The 15534-nt window shown below is 36.1% G+C and overlaps 3 protein-coding genes and 1 pseudogene across 5 annotated transcripts; 2 read left to right on the top strand and 2 right to left on the bottom strand.

Moving 5' to 3' along the window:
- Window positions 1-119: 119 nt before the first annotated feature.
- LOC104698988 (putative F-box/LRR-repeat protein At3g49150) lies at window positions 120-2341 on the bottom strand. Its single transcript, XM_019246535.2, has 4 exons — window positions 2203-2341; window positions 1049-2004; window positions 773-913; window positions 120-682 (listed from the first exon to the last, which is right to left on the bottom strand). The coding sequence occupies exons 1-4, from the start codon at window positions 2237-2239 to the stop codon at window positions 629-631; spliced, it is 1188 nt and encodes a 395-aa protein (XP_019102080.1). The 5' UTR covers window positions 2240-2341; the 3' UTR covers window positions 120-628.
- A 2363-nt stretch (window positions 2342-4704) lies between these two features.
- Window positions 4705-10713, top strand: LOC104791143 (uncharacterized protein At3g49140). 3 transcript variants are annotated; one of them, XR_015559096.1, is made up of 11 exons: window positions 4705-7156; window positions 7245-7341; window positions 7627-7846; window positions 8119-8221; window positions 8304-8371; window positions 8689-8832; window positions 8916-9096; window positions 9222-9530; window positions 9791-9943; window positions 10066-10161; window positions 10286-10713. XR_015559096.1 is itself a non-coding variant. In XM_010516958.3 (11 exons), the coding sequence occupies exons 1-11, from the start codon at window positions 7093-7095 to the stop codon at window positions 10358-10360; spliced, it is 1476 nt and encodes a 491-aa protein (XP_010515260.2). In that variant the 5' UTR covers window positions 4705-7092; the 3' UTR covers window positions 10361-10713. The 3 variants fall into 3 exon arrangements, 2 of the variants coding, with proteins under 2 accessions (XP_010515260.2, XP_087309246.1); XM_010516958.3 differs by having other exon boundaries at window positions 8950-9096; XM_087453120.1 differs by lacking the exons at window positions 4705-7156; window positions 7245-7341 and having other exon boundaries at window positions 7707-7846; window positions 8105-8221; window positions 8950-9096.
- On the top strand, window positions 4788-6901 carry LOC104791142 (putative pentatricopeptide repeat-containing protein At3g49142). Its single transcript, XM_010516957.3, has one exon. The coding sequence runs from the start codon at window positions 4788-4790 to the stop codon at window positions 6840-6842; it is 2055 nt and encodes a 684-aa protein (XP_010515259.2). The 3' UTR covers window positions 6843-6901.
- Window positions 10714-10940: 227 nt separating the features above from the next.
- On the bottom strand, window positions 10941-13158 carry LOC147942664 (uncharacterized; annotated as a pseudogene).
- Window positions 13159-15534: the final 2376 nt, after the last annotated feature.

Genomic DNA, 15534 nt, shown 5'->3' with positions numbered 1-15534 from the left:
GTGTAAACAAACATAACCTATTACCTAAACTGATTAAAAAACTTGCCCTATGGCTATAACATATAATTTACCCAAAAAACAAACTTAGTGACAACTTTTTAATATTATCAAAAAATGAATATTAGGAAATCAACTAAAATCTTGTATAATTAAAAAAAAAAAAAAAAAAAAAAAACTTCAGAAAACATCAAGTATATTCAACACAAAAGTGAAAATGCATATTGAGAAGGCCAAAGTGTAAGTCATAGATTACAGAACAAAGACCAAACTATCACGAAAGCTTCATTCATCTTCTTTGAGATTTAAAGATAATCTCCCATTTAGTCGATACCGAAGAGATAATTCGTAGACACGCATATAGCAGATGTTAGGCATCAGAGATTAGATAAACAGTGCACTTCGTCGAGGTTGCTAACATCTCAAGTTGGTTTATCACATCTTCTTCCAATTTTATCTGGTGGTATAACCTTATTTGTTCAAGATTCGGCATAGTCTCTAGGAAATACATGACCAACTCCATCTGCTTCTCCACGTCATCATAGTCATCACGAATTTCACCAAAGTTCCATATCTTTAGAACCTTCACCGGACTTGATGATAAGCAACTAGGAATGTAACCTGAAGATTTTCATAGACATCCGTCAACATCCTCACATTTCATTGTATCTTTGTGATGGATTCCCTGAATCGTAGAGGAATCAACTTCAAAATCTATTTTTGTTTAGAAACATGTGTAAAGCAAATGCAATATGAAAGGATATGTGTTTGGTACATGGAAGATGAGGGTTTCTAGATTTGGACAGTTCTTGAGTAGAGCTGGCAATGATTCCCATCCTGCCTGTTTGTGAGTCTTAATAGTTAAATTAGTCAGGTTTTTGAATACCGGTATTTGCTCACAGCAGAAAGTAAGTACCTGAAACAAAAAAAACTAAATTAACTTCATTTGCAAGGCATGTAACACTAACTGAAACAAGGGTGTTCAAATTGTTTGTTTTCACTTCAAAGTAGCCAGAAAAAATGTAGGAGAAGGATGGATTAAGATACAAACCTCAATGGTATTGGCAAATAAGTAAAGGATCTGAACATTTTTTATCCGCATAAGAAACTTTGTAGCATCACCGACCATATGTTCATAGCTTACATTTGCACGTTGATCTGATGTCATTTGAAGACAGATACTAGCTTCAACAAGTGAATCGAAATTCAGTTCATCATACTTGTCTGCAACAAAATCATAGTAAAACAAGTAGACAAGATTGGGTGTATCAAAAGAAACACTATACGGATTGTTGTCACCGCTTTCACAAAGTAACGATAGTCTTTTGAGGGTTTTTGAAGACACGGCGCGTTTCCAGTAACCATCCCAACATAGATTCGTCATAACTAATTCCTCAAGAACATGACAACTAGTAATAAGCTTCACGAAGCCATTATCACTGTGTTGTAAGAGAACTTTATTAAGATGGAGAGTCTTGAGCTTTGGAAGAAAAACATCTTCCACATCAATGACGACACCGTTTCCAGTTTCTATTTTTAGATGAACTAGTGTCTTGCTCACAAAGACATTTGGACGCATCATCGTATTAGCCCAATTAACATTTAAGCGTAATTCAAGATCCGAGACACCGCGTTCCATGGCATTTGATATCCAACGAGAGACGCAAAGTGAATCAATAAAACGTCGGCATGTTAGAGACAACTTGTTGATAGGATAATCACCCTGCAAAGCCAATACTCTTTCCACGAAATCCATAAACATTGTCTCATCCCTTTTTCCGTCCGGATTGAGATATATTACAGCGTCATCGAACTCAAGATTTGGTCTTAAAGCAAAAAGATACTGCCACTTTTTCGAAAGTACTGAAGTCAAAGCCGAAACTTCTACGGGAAGGAAAGACAAGATGTGACAAATAAGAGCTTCTGGTAGATCACTGATCATATCTTTGCAACATATATCCACCTCTTTTGAATCTACAGTGACGACAGATCTCAAACAGTTACAACCTGAAACAAAGGGACATGATCTCTAGTAAGTAATTTAATCAAGAGTTTTAGATGTTGACTCAAACACACAACAACGAGTACAACACTCTCGGTTGTAAAAAAATTTCATTGTCTTTTGTCTTTCACGTATCTGAAGGCTCGGAAAAGAAACATAGTTGCGAAGAACAAAATGAAAAGAAGAAAATCGGGGAAACTCACATAGGTAGTACCCGACGGTATTGAGAACTTTGAACATCAAGAATCTAAGATTAGTGCTTTCGTAATCGTATTTGCTTTCTCAAGGTCAGTTTTTAAAAGAAAATGCCGATCATATATGTGGAACAATGATCGAGACTAGTAAGTGGTGATGGATGAATGAAAAGAAGCGAAGGAGACTTGGTCTCCCACTTTATGTATTTTGCTTAATTATTTAATGCAAACAATGTTCTTTGTTTTGAATAGACATGATCGTCACTTTCTCTTCTTTTTTTTTTTTTTAAATGGTCTACAACTTGTAAATGGCATGAAACATTCATTTTAAAGTACGGTGTACAACTTGTGATGACAAAGAAAAGGTATCGATAAATATTTACTATACCTTTAAACACAAGCAAGAATAATATGCTTTTTCCAAGTTGTGGTGAAAAAGAGATGGGGTTTGCAGAGATCAAACTTGAACATGTAAACCCACAGATTCATGAATCTTTGGATTAATAATGCCCAAATGCTTCTTCACTCGTGGTCGTTTAATGACTGCTCTAATGAGACTGATAGAGATCAACATATCAGAAACCAATGAATCGACACAGGTTACATGCATTGTTATAATTGACAGGGAGTTATATAATTGGGATATAAGTATAGATAGAAGTACATGATTAAGGTTACCAGTTGTTCAAATGCATCTCCTCCCTGGCCAAAAAAAAAAAAAAAAAAAGAAAACAAAAGGGAGAGAAATGAGGATAAATAATTAAATATGGTAAGTGTTTGGATTAAGACATGGTAGCAACTAGCAAAACAGGGCATTTCAGAGCAGCAAAGTTATATGGTACCTTAAACTTAGTTTCCAAATACATGTTTTCCCCGAGTATCAATATCATCAGTAAGTTCATATAATTGTTATAAATAGATGGTTGGATAAAAAGAGAACAATCAAGTTCATAAATTCATGAATGTGTGGGTATCACAAGAAAGAAACAAGATCTGTTAGATCGACAAAACGTAATCATATTCACGCAACACACACGTTTTATTAGGTTCGTTCATAATCATACGCAAGCAACGTAACCATCATATACTTTTCGATACACAGATCCATAATCTTATTCGAACTAAGTTTTCCACTTGGCGGCATTATAGTCTCAACCTTGAACTAGATATCCATAAAGCTGTTGCTGTAGTGTCTGACCCTGATTTGGAGATGAAGACTTGCATCGCAGGTCAAGGGCCTTCCTCTGTATTTATGGATCAGATGCCAAACCAATGTTTCGTCTGGCGTCTCATGTACCCTTGCCGAAAAACCCCTCCTTGTATCATCATCACCTCCGCTATTTAATCCTCCCTACTAGCTCCTCTCGCTATCGCCCCTTGAGAGTGTTTTCCTACCATTTGCAGAAAAATAATAACCAAAAAAAGAATGGTGGTTGTATATGATAAAAGCAAACTGAAAATGTATGTAGCACGAAAGAGATGCAAATACATCTAATTTACAGTGTTGCAGGGCGATGTAAAATCCCTTTTAAAAAAAAGAATCATTTTTTAATGTTTTATCTTGTTTCACAAAGAGATAGAATGTAGTATTTAATGTATTAATATAGAGTAGAAATGAAATTAGTTTATTTAATTTTTCCTAATTTATGTAAAAAAAAGTTAAAATAACACTCTTTCTAAAACATAGTAAGTTTTGACTATGACCAAATATATGTCTAACGAAAATTTTAGTTTAAAAAATAAGAATTTACTCAGTTTCATGATAAATTGATTTTGTTATACAATTGTTATTATTTAGCTTTACTAGTTTTCAAATAATTACACCTTTTTTTAATAATAGACCCAAATCCAATTAAGGCCCAACATGTATGGTAATAGAAAACACTAACAGCAAAAAAAAAAAAAAAACTCAAAAAGTTGTATCCCACATCGGTAGTTAAAAAAAATAATGTTCCCAAACTGAGCTATAAATAATAACACCGACCAAATATTGCATATAAAGCAAGTAAGTTCAAAACTTTGTAAAAAATAATTTCTTGTGAATATTGCATATAAAAGTTAAATCATAAAACTCTTCTTTAAATATATTCACAAAATATTTAATTTTTTAAATGGAACATATGACATCTCTAGGAAAAGTAAAACTAGTTAAATAAAATTGTTGAAATAGTTGTTAAAGATTGAATCTTTGATTTCAATAAGTACCAAGAAGAGAGACAATAATTTTATCTACACAACAAAAGTCTTAGATTTTAATTAAAAGACCATGTATATCTTAAAGTAAAACAATCCTTGAAAAATCTTAAACATACTTAGTAAAAATATAATGAGACATATAACATATTACAAAGCTCAAAGATGACTTTATCTAAATCAAGTTTTAATGACTCATATACTGTAGATTTACGCTGTCAAAACATCAAATTTTAAAAGTTAAAACCCAATTGGCCATGTGAGACCGGTCTGATCCGGTTTAACTATATTTGATGGTTTAACCTTTAGAACCGGCTTACACACATCGTTACCGAACTTACCGTTAGAATTGCTAGTGGCGTTGATGATACTCATAGTGATGAGGTTCGATTTCAAAGCTCATGAAACGCATCAATGTCGATCTCCGTCTTCTCCATTTTCCGAAATTCAGAAAATTTCAATCACGAAAAGTATCTTCTTCCCTACCCAAATTGGAACTCGATCAGGATTCACCACAGGAGACAGCTTTCGTGCTTGGTCAGGTACTTGACACTTACCCAGATCTCAGAACACTTAGAACAGTCCACTCCAGGATCATTATGGAAGATTTACGCTACAATTCGTCTTTGGGTGTTAAACTTATGAGAGCTTATGCTTCTCTAAAAGATGTAGCATCAGCACGTAAGGTGTTCGAAGAAATTCCTGAGAGAAACGTAATCATCGTTAATGTTATGATCAGAAGCTATGTGAATAACGGCTTTTACCGTGAAGGTATTCAAGTGTTTGGGAAGATGTGTGGATGTAATGTTAGACCTGATCATTACACTTTCCCGTGTGTTTTAAAGGCGTGTTCTTGCTCTGGGGATATTGTCATTGGCAAGAAGATTCATGGGTCTGCTACAAGAGTTGGGCTCTCTTCGACTTTGTTTGTTGGGAATGGTTTAGTTTCTATGTATGGAAAGTGTGGATCTTTATCTGAAGCAAGGCTTGTACTTGATGAGATGTCAAGAAGAGATGTGGTCTCTTGGAACTCGTTAGTTGCTGGTTATGCGCAAAATCAGAGATTTGATGATGCTTTGCAAGTTTGTAAGGAAATGGAGTCTGTGAAGATAAGCCATGATGCTGGCACGATGGCTAGTCTGTTAGCTGCAGTGAGCAATACAACTCCTGAAAACGTTAAATATGTTAAAGATATGTTTTTCAAAATGGGGGAAAAGAGTTTGGTTTCGTGGAATGTGATGATCGGTGTGTATATGAAAAACGCGATGCCTGTTGAAGCCGTGGAGTTGTATTCCCGAATGGGGGCTGATGGGTTCGAACCTGATGCAGTCTCAATCACAAGTGTTTTACCTGCTTGTGGAGATACATCTGCTCTGTCTCTTGGTAAGAAAATCCATGGATACATTGAGAGGAAGAAGCTAATACCAAATCTGTTGTTAGAGAATGCACTGATCGATATGTATGCCAAATGTGGATGTCTAGACAGAGAGAGAGATGTGTTTGAGAACATGAAGTCACGTGATATTGTGTCTTGGACAGCTATGATTTCAGCTTATGGATTCAGCGGGAAAGGCTGTGACGCAGTGGCATTGTTTTCGAAAATGCAAGATTCGGGTCTCGTCCCTGATTCAATTGCGTTTGTCACAACGCTCGCTGCTTGTAGCCACGCAGGTTTACTAGAAGAAGGTCGGAGTTATTTCAAACTCATGACAGATCATTACAAGATCACTCCTAGGTTAGAGCATTTGGCTTGTATGGTGGATCTTCTTGGCCGAGCCGGGAAAGTGAAAGAAGCTTACAAATTCATACAAGAAATTTCACTGGAACCAAATGAGAGAGTTTGGGGAGCCCTATTAGGAGCTTGCAGGGTGCATTCTGATACAGACATCGGTCTACTAGCAGCTGATAAACTTTTCCAGTTAGCACCAGAGCAATCGGGTTACTACGTATTGCTTTCTAACATATACGCAAAGGCTGGAAGATGGGAAGAAGTGACAAACATCAGACATATAATGAAGAGAAAAGGGTTAAAGAAAAATCCCGGATCAAGCAACGTTGAGGTCAATGGAGAAATTCATACATTCTTAGTAGGCGACAGGACACACCCGCAGTCCGACGAGATATACAGAGAGCTGGATGTTTTTGTAAAGAAAATGAAAGAGTTAGGTTATGTTCCTGATTCAGAATCAGCACTTCACGATGTAGAGGAAGAAGATAAAGAGACGCATTTAGCTGTTCACAGTGAGAAGTTAGCCATTGTGTTTGCTCTCATGAACACAGTGGAAGAAGACAGTAATAACGCCATAAGAATAACGAAGAATCTTAGGATTTGTGGAGATTGTCATGTTGCAGCAAAGCTCATCTCACAGATAACTTCTCGTGAGATCATCATCAGAGACACCAATAGATTTCATGTGTTCCGGTTTGGTGTTTGCTCTTGTGGTGACTATTGGTGACAGATGAGAAACTAAATTTTAAACAACACATTACAGAGTAAAACGCAGCGTTTTGATGATTGTGAAAGTTGCACTTTTTAAGACAATATCTTGTTGGGTGTAGACCAATGAGAGTATGACACGTTATCACTGGTAATGAAAAATTCACCAAATAGATAGGCTAATCTGCAAATCCTTCTTCTTCTTCAGCTTCTGAGCTCAGAACTCAGAGATAGAGAGCGAGAGGTTAGAGATAACAGTAGTATTACCGATGATTGAGTCGGTTATGGCCGTACGTCTCTCCACCGGATTTTGCTCCTCGACGGCGTTTCTCCGTAATCTCTATTTCCCTCTCTCTGTTCATCTTATGTTATTCGAATGTCCTCTTTTTATTGTTTATGAGAGCTTTGTATTACTTTGCAGAGTATCGTTCTAATTCGACCTCGGAAGAAGGAGGAAGTTGCTTCCATTATGCTTCTCGCCGCGTTTTTCAGCCTCAACGTCTAAACCATATTGATGGGTAAATTGACTTTGCTCCGTCATTGAATTAGATATTACTTTCACGGGTTGGGTTTGTTTTTAAATAGCTTATCTTTAGTTTATAGATACTTGGTAGTAATGCAGTTATGTTTCTTGTTAACTTTGAATGTTAAATTTAGTACTACGTTAGATACTTTGTCTGTGAACCTTGGAACCAGTCAAAGTCTCAAAGATCGATTCTTTTGAATTTTTGCTTAGATATTTCAAATTCTCAAATTCATATTTGTGGTAAAACAAATTAATTGACTTATATGCACTTTACTAGGAGTGGACTTCTGAAGTACAAAGGTGACTATTTAAAAAAAAAACTCCCAAGGAAGAATCGAATTCAAGCCACAGCAGAGTACGTAGATTCAGCTTCAGATCCAGAAAATCAAACTGGCAAATCAAGGTATCATCCTTCAGAAGAAATCAGTGCCTCCTTGCCACAGAATGCCGGAGATTTCAGGCTTTCACCTGCAGAAACTACTAGAACCATCATTGAGGTGTTATATTGCGTCTTTTCAATCAGCAGAAGCTATCTTTTTTTGTGAAAACGTTGTTTGGACCAATGGCTTATGTTACATGCGTTGTTGTTGTGGTCACATGTTAGTTAGTTTAGTAGTTTGCTTGCTTTTATTATGGGTTGCTTCAAATATTCATCTTCATATATGTGTTTATGGAAATATGTTCCTTCATTTTCTGTTTTCCTGTCTTTATTTTTTGTTCATGATCCTTTTTTGTGCATCTAACATTTCCCGTAGTGTGTCTTGTTCAGGTGAACAATAAAGGAACCCTGATGCTTACAGGTTCAATTGGTGATGGAGTTCATGAGAATATTCTCTGGCCTGATATACCATATATAACAGATCAGAATGGAAGTAAGAGAAATTTTAGTTCCCTGTCATGATTTAATCTACCTAACACCATCAAATTAAACTGAATTACCAAAATGCTCTGCAGATTTATACTTTCAAGTAAAGGAAGATGAGGATGTCATGCAGTCTGTTACTTCTGAAAATAATTATGTGGTATGTTATGCATATCCTACTTACATTATATGTATAGCGAAACGGGGTATATTCCAAGTGTTTTGAATCCAAGCTTTGTCGGATGAGAGATCTGTTTCTTTTTTTCTTCTGTTATATTAGCTAATGCAGCTATCTTGTGACGTTTTTCATTTTTTTCGTTAATCACCATTATTTTGAATCTAAACGCACACACATGGGTCAACAAGCAGCCTTTTAGGGATATGTTTCTATTGGTTATAGCTGACTATACTGTTCTGTGTAGGTTTTTCTCTACCTTAATCTGTACTAACCTTTAAGATGTTGTGGATGCATTGCAGCAAGTAATAGTAGGTTTTGATACAATGGAGATGATCAAGGAAATGGAGCTGATGGGTCTATCTGATAGTGACTATGAAACTGATGATGATGAGAATGAAGGAGAAGATGACAGTGAGGATACAGAAGATGACGAAGATGAGGAGGTTTAACAAATTTTATTTCATCTTTTATATAAGTCACTATTACTAAGGAAGTCTATGAGAGGAATACTTTTGCCATGTCTTAGCATGCTTCACTAGGAACCATATTCTTGGCTTCAGGAATGGGTTGCTGTTCTAGAGGATGAAGATGAAGACGACGATGATGATGAGGATGATTCCGATTCCGATGAATCGCTTGGAGACTGGGCAAATTTGGAAACAATGAGGAGTTGTCATCCCATGTTCTTTGCAAAGAGAATGACTGAGGTTAACTTATAGTCTCAAATTCTAATAAAAATGTTGTCATTCTATGCAAGACCATTTTAAACTCCAGAGGCTAAAATAGAATGACTGAGGTTAACTTTTAACACATTTGTTTTTGTTAAATCTAGGTTGCTTCGAATGATCCTGTTGATTGGATGGATCAGCCATCTGCTGGTCTTGCTATCCAGGGACTTTTGAGTCATATCTTAGTGGAAGATTATTCAGATATCCAAAAGAGACTTGCTGAGAGCAATTCTACAATTACGAGCGGAAACAAGGATGCAGAAAACTTAGAAGAGAAACTTGCAGATATTAGTAAGGCAGGTGGTGAAGAATCTGAGATAGGTTCATCGGAGGGTGAAAAACCAAGAAATGTGGTGGCATTTTACAAGCTGGAGATGATACGAATTCAGCTTATTACAGCACAAGGGGATCAGGTTTGCAATAATTTTCTCAACTATGCTATATGGAAATTTGTTCATTTTCTTGCGAAATATCTTTCTCTTCTATCTAACCATTGCCGCATATCTGGAAAACTGTGTTACGCTTGTTCTTGCTTTGTTTCATATTCTGCTAGTTTCTTGGTTCTCGTTCTCGTTCTCGTTTTCGTTTTCGTTTTCAAGTTTCACTTCTTATCTAGACTCTTCTTTTTATTGCAAGCTTATGCTTACTAGCGTCATTTAACTTTTGGGAACAGACTGAAGTTGAGGTGGAAGATGTCAGAAAAGCACAACCTGATGCTATTGCTCATGCATCAGCTGAAATCATAAGCCGTTTAGAAGAATCTGGTGACAAACTAACTGAAGCCCTCAAATCTCTGTGTTGGAGACATAACGGTGTTCAAGCAGAGGTAAATTAGCTGCAACTTAACTCTAGAAGCTCTAGTTACGAACTGAAACTCAACAGGAAATTTCTATAGGTTCAAGTTGTGTATGAAAATCTAATCAGGCTGTAAATTATTTATTTTTGCAGGAAGTGAAGTTGATTGGGATAGATTCATTGGGTTTTGACCTCAGGCTTTGCTCAGGAGCTAAAATTGAATCATTGCGGTTTGCATTCTCGACAAGGGTAAATTGGTTCTCTACTTTGATATTCTAAAATCTTGTTCCTGATCTATGATATCTGAGAAACTGTGTGTATTAACAGAGTAATATGTTGTAATAACACTTCATGCCAATCAAAACTCATGCAGGCAATATCAGAAGACAAGGCAGAAGAGCAAATTAGAGAATTATTATTCCCAACAAAGCAACAGAAACCGAAGTGAACAAGTCAGAAGGAATGTTGATGCTGTGGTAATTTTCTGTCAAGCTGCGCCAGAGAAAACAGTTCCATGAACCAAACTCCAAACAAAGCAATGCGTAGGTTTATGGAACAAACATGAACAAGTTCTTGGAGATGTAGCCCAAGACTAAGATCTGTGTCTTCAAGAGATTTTTCAGTTGATTTTTGAACGCTGTAGTTTTGTTTTAAATTGGTTTCAAGTTCGTGGGTTACTCTGCACAAGTTGAGTATTGAAGTTTCAACCCATTCTTTAGAAAAATGTTTGCTCATGCCAAAATCCCCTCTAACAGGACCTCCATTTTGGTATATACTGAACAATCATGATCTTTCGGGTTATTTATTTGCTTTCTTTTAGCTCTATCAAAGATGGCAAAGCATATGAAAGAAACAATCTGCAAGAGAGGTTAAAGTGGAAACAATCCTAAATCCCTTTCTACCCTCGATTTCTTAAAATGTATGTTTTAAGATTTTGTCTAGAACACAGACATGTAACTTACAGCAATTGAATTAGGTAAAAATTTAAAAGTTCTGTGTTATTTCACACTATTTTTGTTGTGTTGTCGTCAAGCTTCAAGCTTTTGTCTCTTTGCCTCTGGTCCCTCGGGTCGTGGCATCATCCCCATTGAAGCGTCTGCAAACTGACCATGAGGTGGTGGCACTAAAGCAGAATAGTCAGCATCCTCCAGAACAGCAAAATAGTCAACACCACTCACAAATGCATGCAAATCAATCATAGCTTCGTCGATCATAGCTTCTTCTTCTCCCTCCAGCTTCTCCAATCTAAGGCGGCAGAAAAAGTCCTCAAGAACAGTCGTCGTACAAGCATCATCAGAAGGCTCTAATACTCTTGAATACGCATCAACAATCACACTATATAAACTGAACATGCTATTAGTTGGCTCCATAAACTTAAACTGAGGTTTCATAACCACTTCCTTCATCAAATCGTGACAAAAATGCATCCCATAACGCGCCACATACAGAGCTGTGAACTTCATAATACCAAGCTCCTTGAGCGTGATCTTAGCACCAAATGCATATGGAAAACATATCCACGTCTTAAACGCTGCTCCCTTGAGGATTGAGCCTCCTGATCAGATTGTGCGGCATCACCTACACACTCATGATGAGTAGGTGGCTGCCTTTGTGTTAGCTGGTTAATCATCATCGACGTGCGTTCAGGTGGATCCATGATAGCAGAATAGTCTTTATCTTCCATGTGAGCAAAACAGTCAACCCCACCCACAAAAGCATGCAAATCAATCATAGCTATCTCCTCCACTCCCTTGTGCAGCTCCCATAATCGAAGACGTTGGTGAAAACCCTCAAGCACGGTCGACAACATACAAACATCAGGCTCCTTGAGCTTGATAGAAGACTTTAACACTTTTATATACGCAGTAAACAGCCCCAAGTAAAAATCGAAACGGCTATCGTAAGGATCCAAGAACTCAAACGATGCTATCTTCTCTAAAGCACGCGAAAATTCAGAGCTATACCGCGCCACAAACTGTGCTGTCAGCTTAATAATACCAAGCTCCTTGAGTGTGATCCCCATAGCAGGGACTCTAAATGTTAGGCTTCTTCGAGTAGGAGCACGGAAAGAAGTATCGCCTGTACATTCATATCGCTTACCAAGACCGTGATTAGCAAGCTGAGATCCCAATGGAAGCTGCAAAAGCAGATCAGGCTGAGTTTGTTGTGTTAACCGGTTCATCATCACTGAAAGGGGTTCAGGTGGTGGCATGGTAGCAGAATAGTCAGCAACGTCCATGTGAGCAAAACAGTCAACACCAGCCACAAAACCATGCAAATCAATCAAAGTACTCTCAACTCCTTCCTCCAGCCTCTGCAATTGAAGACAGTTGAAAAAGCCCTCAAGAACGGCCCTCGAACAAGCATCACTCTTCTTCATCTTTTTGGAAGACACTAGTACTCTGGAATACGCATCAACAAGCACAGTGAAAATATTGAACCTTATCTCAGTTGGATCCAGAAAATCAAACGGAGGGTTCATAGGCATTGGCTTCTTGAAAGAGGGGCGGAAAAACATAAACTCAAACAGAGGGTTCATAGCCACTCTCATCATCAAAGCTTGGCGAAAACGTTTCCCATACCGCGCCACAAACTGGGATGTGAGCTTAATAATACCAAGCTCCTTGAGTGTGATCCTTATAGGAAGAGGCCCCAGAACGGTTTCTGCATGGCCTAGACACTCATGAGTAGATGAAGCATCAGGTAGTTTAGGCTGCATTGGCCATTGCATCATCATTGAGAGGGGTCCAGGTGGTGGCACAGCATCGTCCATGTGAGAAAATAGTCAAGACCATTAACAAAAGCATGCAAATCAATCACAGCAGTCTCCACACCTTCCTCCAGCTTCTCTAATTGGAGACTGTTGAAAAAACCATCAAGAAGGGAGTCTACCATAGCACCGTTGGATGGTTTTAATACCCCTGAATAAGAAACAACAAGCGCATCATAAAGAGTGAAAGGCTCCTTTAAGGGAAGAAGAGGCTCAAGGTGGGATTTTGCATCACATACAAGCTCCTGAGATCCACCTCCTTGGTTCTGAAAACGGTATTCAGCAAGCTTTTGCTGGTACAATGCGTGACAAGGGTGGTCTGAGTTCCTCAGAAAACTGAATATTGTATTGTCCATATTAAGCTCCATGATCAACTTCTCAAGCTCCGGCCCCTTTACTGTAACCATACGTGCCGTTTTCTCTATCCATGTTATGGTTTCTGGAGGCTGCTCAGTGATTATTACACCCGCCGACATTATTTTTCTTCTTACGGAAGATCAATTACTTTACACGAAGATCGATTCGGAAAAACATATGAATGTACTTCTGACTATGAGGTTAGTAATTAAGATTTGATAGGGAGAAAACCAAAAAAATAGAAGAGGAATAGAGATCGGAGAGAGATAAGAAACACCGTGCAGCGGTTTGGAAGAACCCTATTTATTTGTCACACCAGACTAAATTATTAGGAATATTTCTATTTAGCTATTTATGATTATTTCTATTTTCTTATTTTCTTTTCTCTAAACTTTATATTTGATTATATATAGAGATGAATTTTAGGGTGTAAGACTTATTGTATTCACCTCCTCATCTCTCAACCAATCAGAATATTTTATCTATCGTTTTATTTAAAAACAAATCAAAATTAAATAAAAACTAAATCAAATTAGGGAAATAAATTTTGTCTATTTTTAATTAAGAAAAATTAAATATTGCCTTATTTTAGATTTTACAACTAAACGAGGCTATATATCGGTTTGAGTTTATAAATGAGAATTATGGTTAGATTTTATAATTAATTCGAAATTATATGTTGGTTTGGATTTACAAATGAGGTGGTTAGAGTTTAGATTTTACAATTAGAACGAAATTATATGTCGGTTTAAGTTTACAAATGAGGTGATTAGGATTTTGATTTTATAATTATAACGAAGTTATATATTAGTTTGGGTTTACAAATAAGTGGTTAGGGTTTCAATTTTACAATTAGAACGAAGTCATATATCAGTTTCTTATTGAGAAAAAAATCAAATTAAGTCACAACAGAAACGCGGTACCATTGGCAATTTGGTATCATCCGACAAAATCGACACAACAGCCTCGAGTGCATTAAAACCTAAATGAAGAGAATAAGTATAGTTTGCTAACTCATCTGCAAGACAATTAGTTTTTTTTATACACGTGCGATATTCGGACATTCCAGTCCCTTAACATGAAGCCATGATAGGATTTTGCATCGCATATAGGCATCGACATTATTTGTTTTTCCTACGACCACTCAAAAGACAAAAAAAAAAAAATCAGATTCTCCGCTTCTCTATATAAATCACGCCCCAAAGAGAAAATAACTGCTAAAATTGGTTGATTCAAGGGGTAGAAAAACTAGGAATTTACTTTTTACTATGAGAGAAAGAGATTCGACAGGGAAAATTTAAAAGACGACACCGCACGTACCTCTCTCAGCCGGTAAGAAACAGTATTGGAGAACGAACAAACAACTATACAAAAGAAAGAGAGAAATCCAATTTATCTAGGAATTATTATGAAAATTGCCATTTAAATCTTTTGGGATATATGCCGATTTATCAAATTGGTTTCAACCGGAATATTCAGCGCACTAGTTCCGATTTCGAAGAACCGGAATTTTGATAGTTGGTTAACCGACGGGTTTCAATTTCTATAACCAATTGGTATTCAACAAAACCCAAATCCCGATGATAATAGCAATATACTACTCTTTGTTTTAAAAATTTCTATACCCAATTGGTATTGAACCAAACCCAAATCCCGATGATACTAGGAATATACTACTATTTGTTTTATAATTTTTATAATCAATTATTTAAACTAATATAAATTTCACATAACTTATATACAAGTGATGGTAATATTTTAAATCAGATATTTGAAATGATACAAATATTAAATCGGTTATTGTGAATGATACAACCATTAAATCATTTTTCAAAATTGATACTAATTTTAACATCAATTATTCATAATTGATATAAAAAATTGACATCAATTATTCATAAGTGATATAAAAAATTAACATCAATTGTTCATAAGTGATTTAAAAATTGACACCAATTATTTATAAGTGATATAAATAATTGACATCAATTATTACAACCAACACAAATAGTTACATTACATCACTTTTACAAATTGATAGGAAACGTAGTATCATTTGTTGGTAATTGACACATTATTTATATCGATTATAACAACTGATACAAAGAGAAAAATACTTCAGATAAATTGATGTTAATTATTTGCATCAACAATGTGAGTCTCATTTTTATAAGTGATGTAAAATTCCTTTATATCATTTATAAGTAATGAAAATATACAAAATAAATGAAACAACATACCTGTTTTTTTGTAGTGTTTGTTATTAAAAAAATTAGCTTCTTAGTCTCAACAAAGACTACAGAAAAAAACATAAAAGGGAAAATGTCAATTTATGAAAAGATATATAAAATTGGATGAAAAATATATAAAAATCACTAACCTTCTTCAAATCATCCAAGTACGTCTTAAATGTTTGTAACATTTTCTTTTGAACGTTAGATATTATTTCTCCATGCATATCCCTCAAAGTTCCGACAACGGATGCACCATTCTAC

This window comes from Camelina sativa, chromosome 6 (genome assembly GCF_030686135.1).
Source record: "Camelina sativa cultivar CO46 ecotype springtype chromosome 6, ASM3068613v1".
In the NCBI taxonomy this organism is placed as follows: Eukaryota; Viridiplantae; Streptophyta; class Magnoliopsida; order Brassicales; family Brassicaceae; genus Camelina; species Camelina sativa.
This window is presented reverse-complemented; position numbering and strand designations above follow the sequence as displayed.

Coding starts and splice junctions, on each gene's coding strand:
- LOC104698988 (XM_019246535.2), bottom strand. CDS start 2,239: ATGTTCAAAGTTCTCAATACCGTCGGGTACTACCTAT. Junction 914..1,048: donor TATTTGCCAATACCATTGAG/GTTTGTATCTTA, acceptor TTTTTGTTTCAG/GTACTTACTTTCTGCTGTGA. Junction 683..772: donor TAGAAACCCTCATCTTCCAT/GTACCAAACACA, acceptor TCTACGATTCAG/GGAATCCATCACAAAGATAC.
- LOC104791142 (XM_010516957.3), top strand. CDS start 4,788: ATGAAACGCATCAATGTCGATCTCCGTCTTCTCCATTTTCCGAAATTC.
- LOC104791143 (XM_010516958.3), top strand. CDS start 7,093: ATGATTGAGTCGGTTATGGCCGTACGTCTCTCCACCGGATTTTGCTCC. Junction 7,342..7,626: donor CGTCTAAACCATATTGATGG/GTAAATTGACTT, acceptor GCACTTTACTAG/GAGTGGACTTCTGAAGTACA. Junction 8,222..8,303: donor TATAACAGATCAGAATGGAA/GTAAGAGAAATT, acceptor AATGCTCTGCAG/ATTTATACTTTCAAGTAAAG.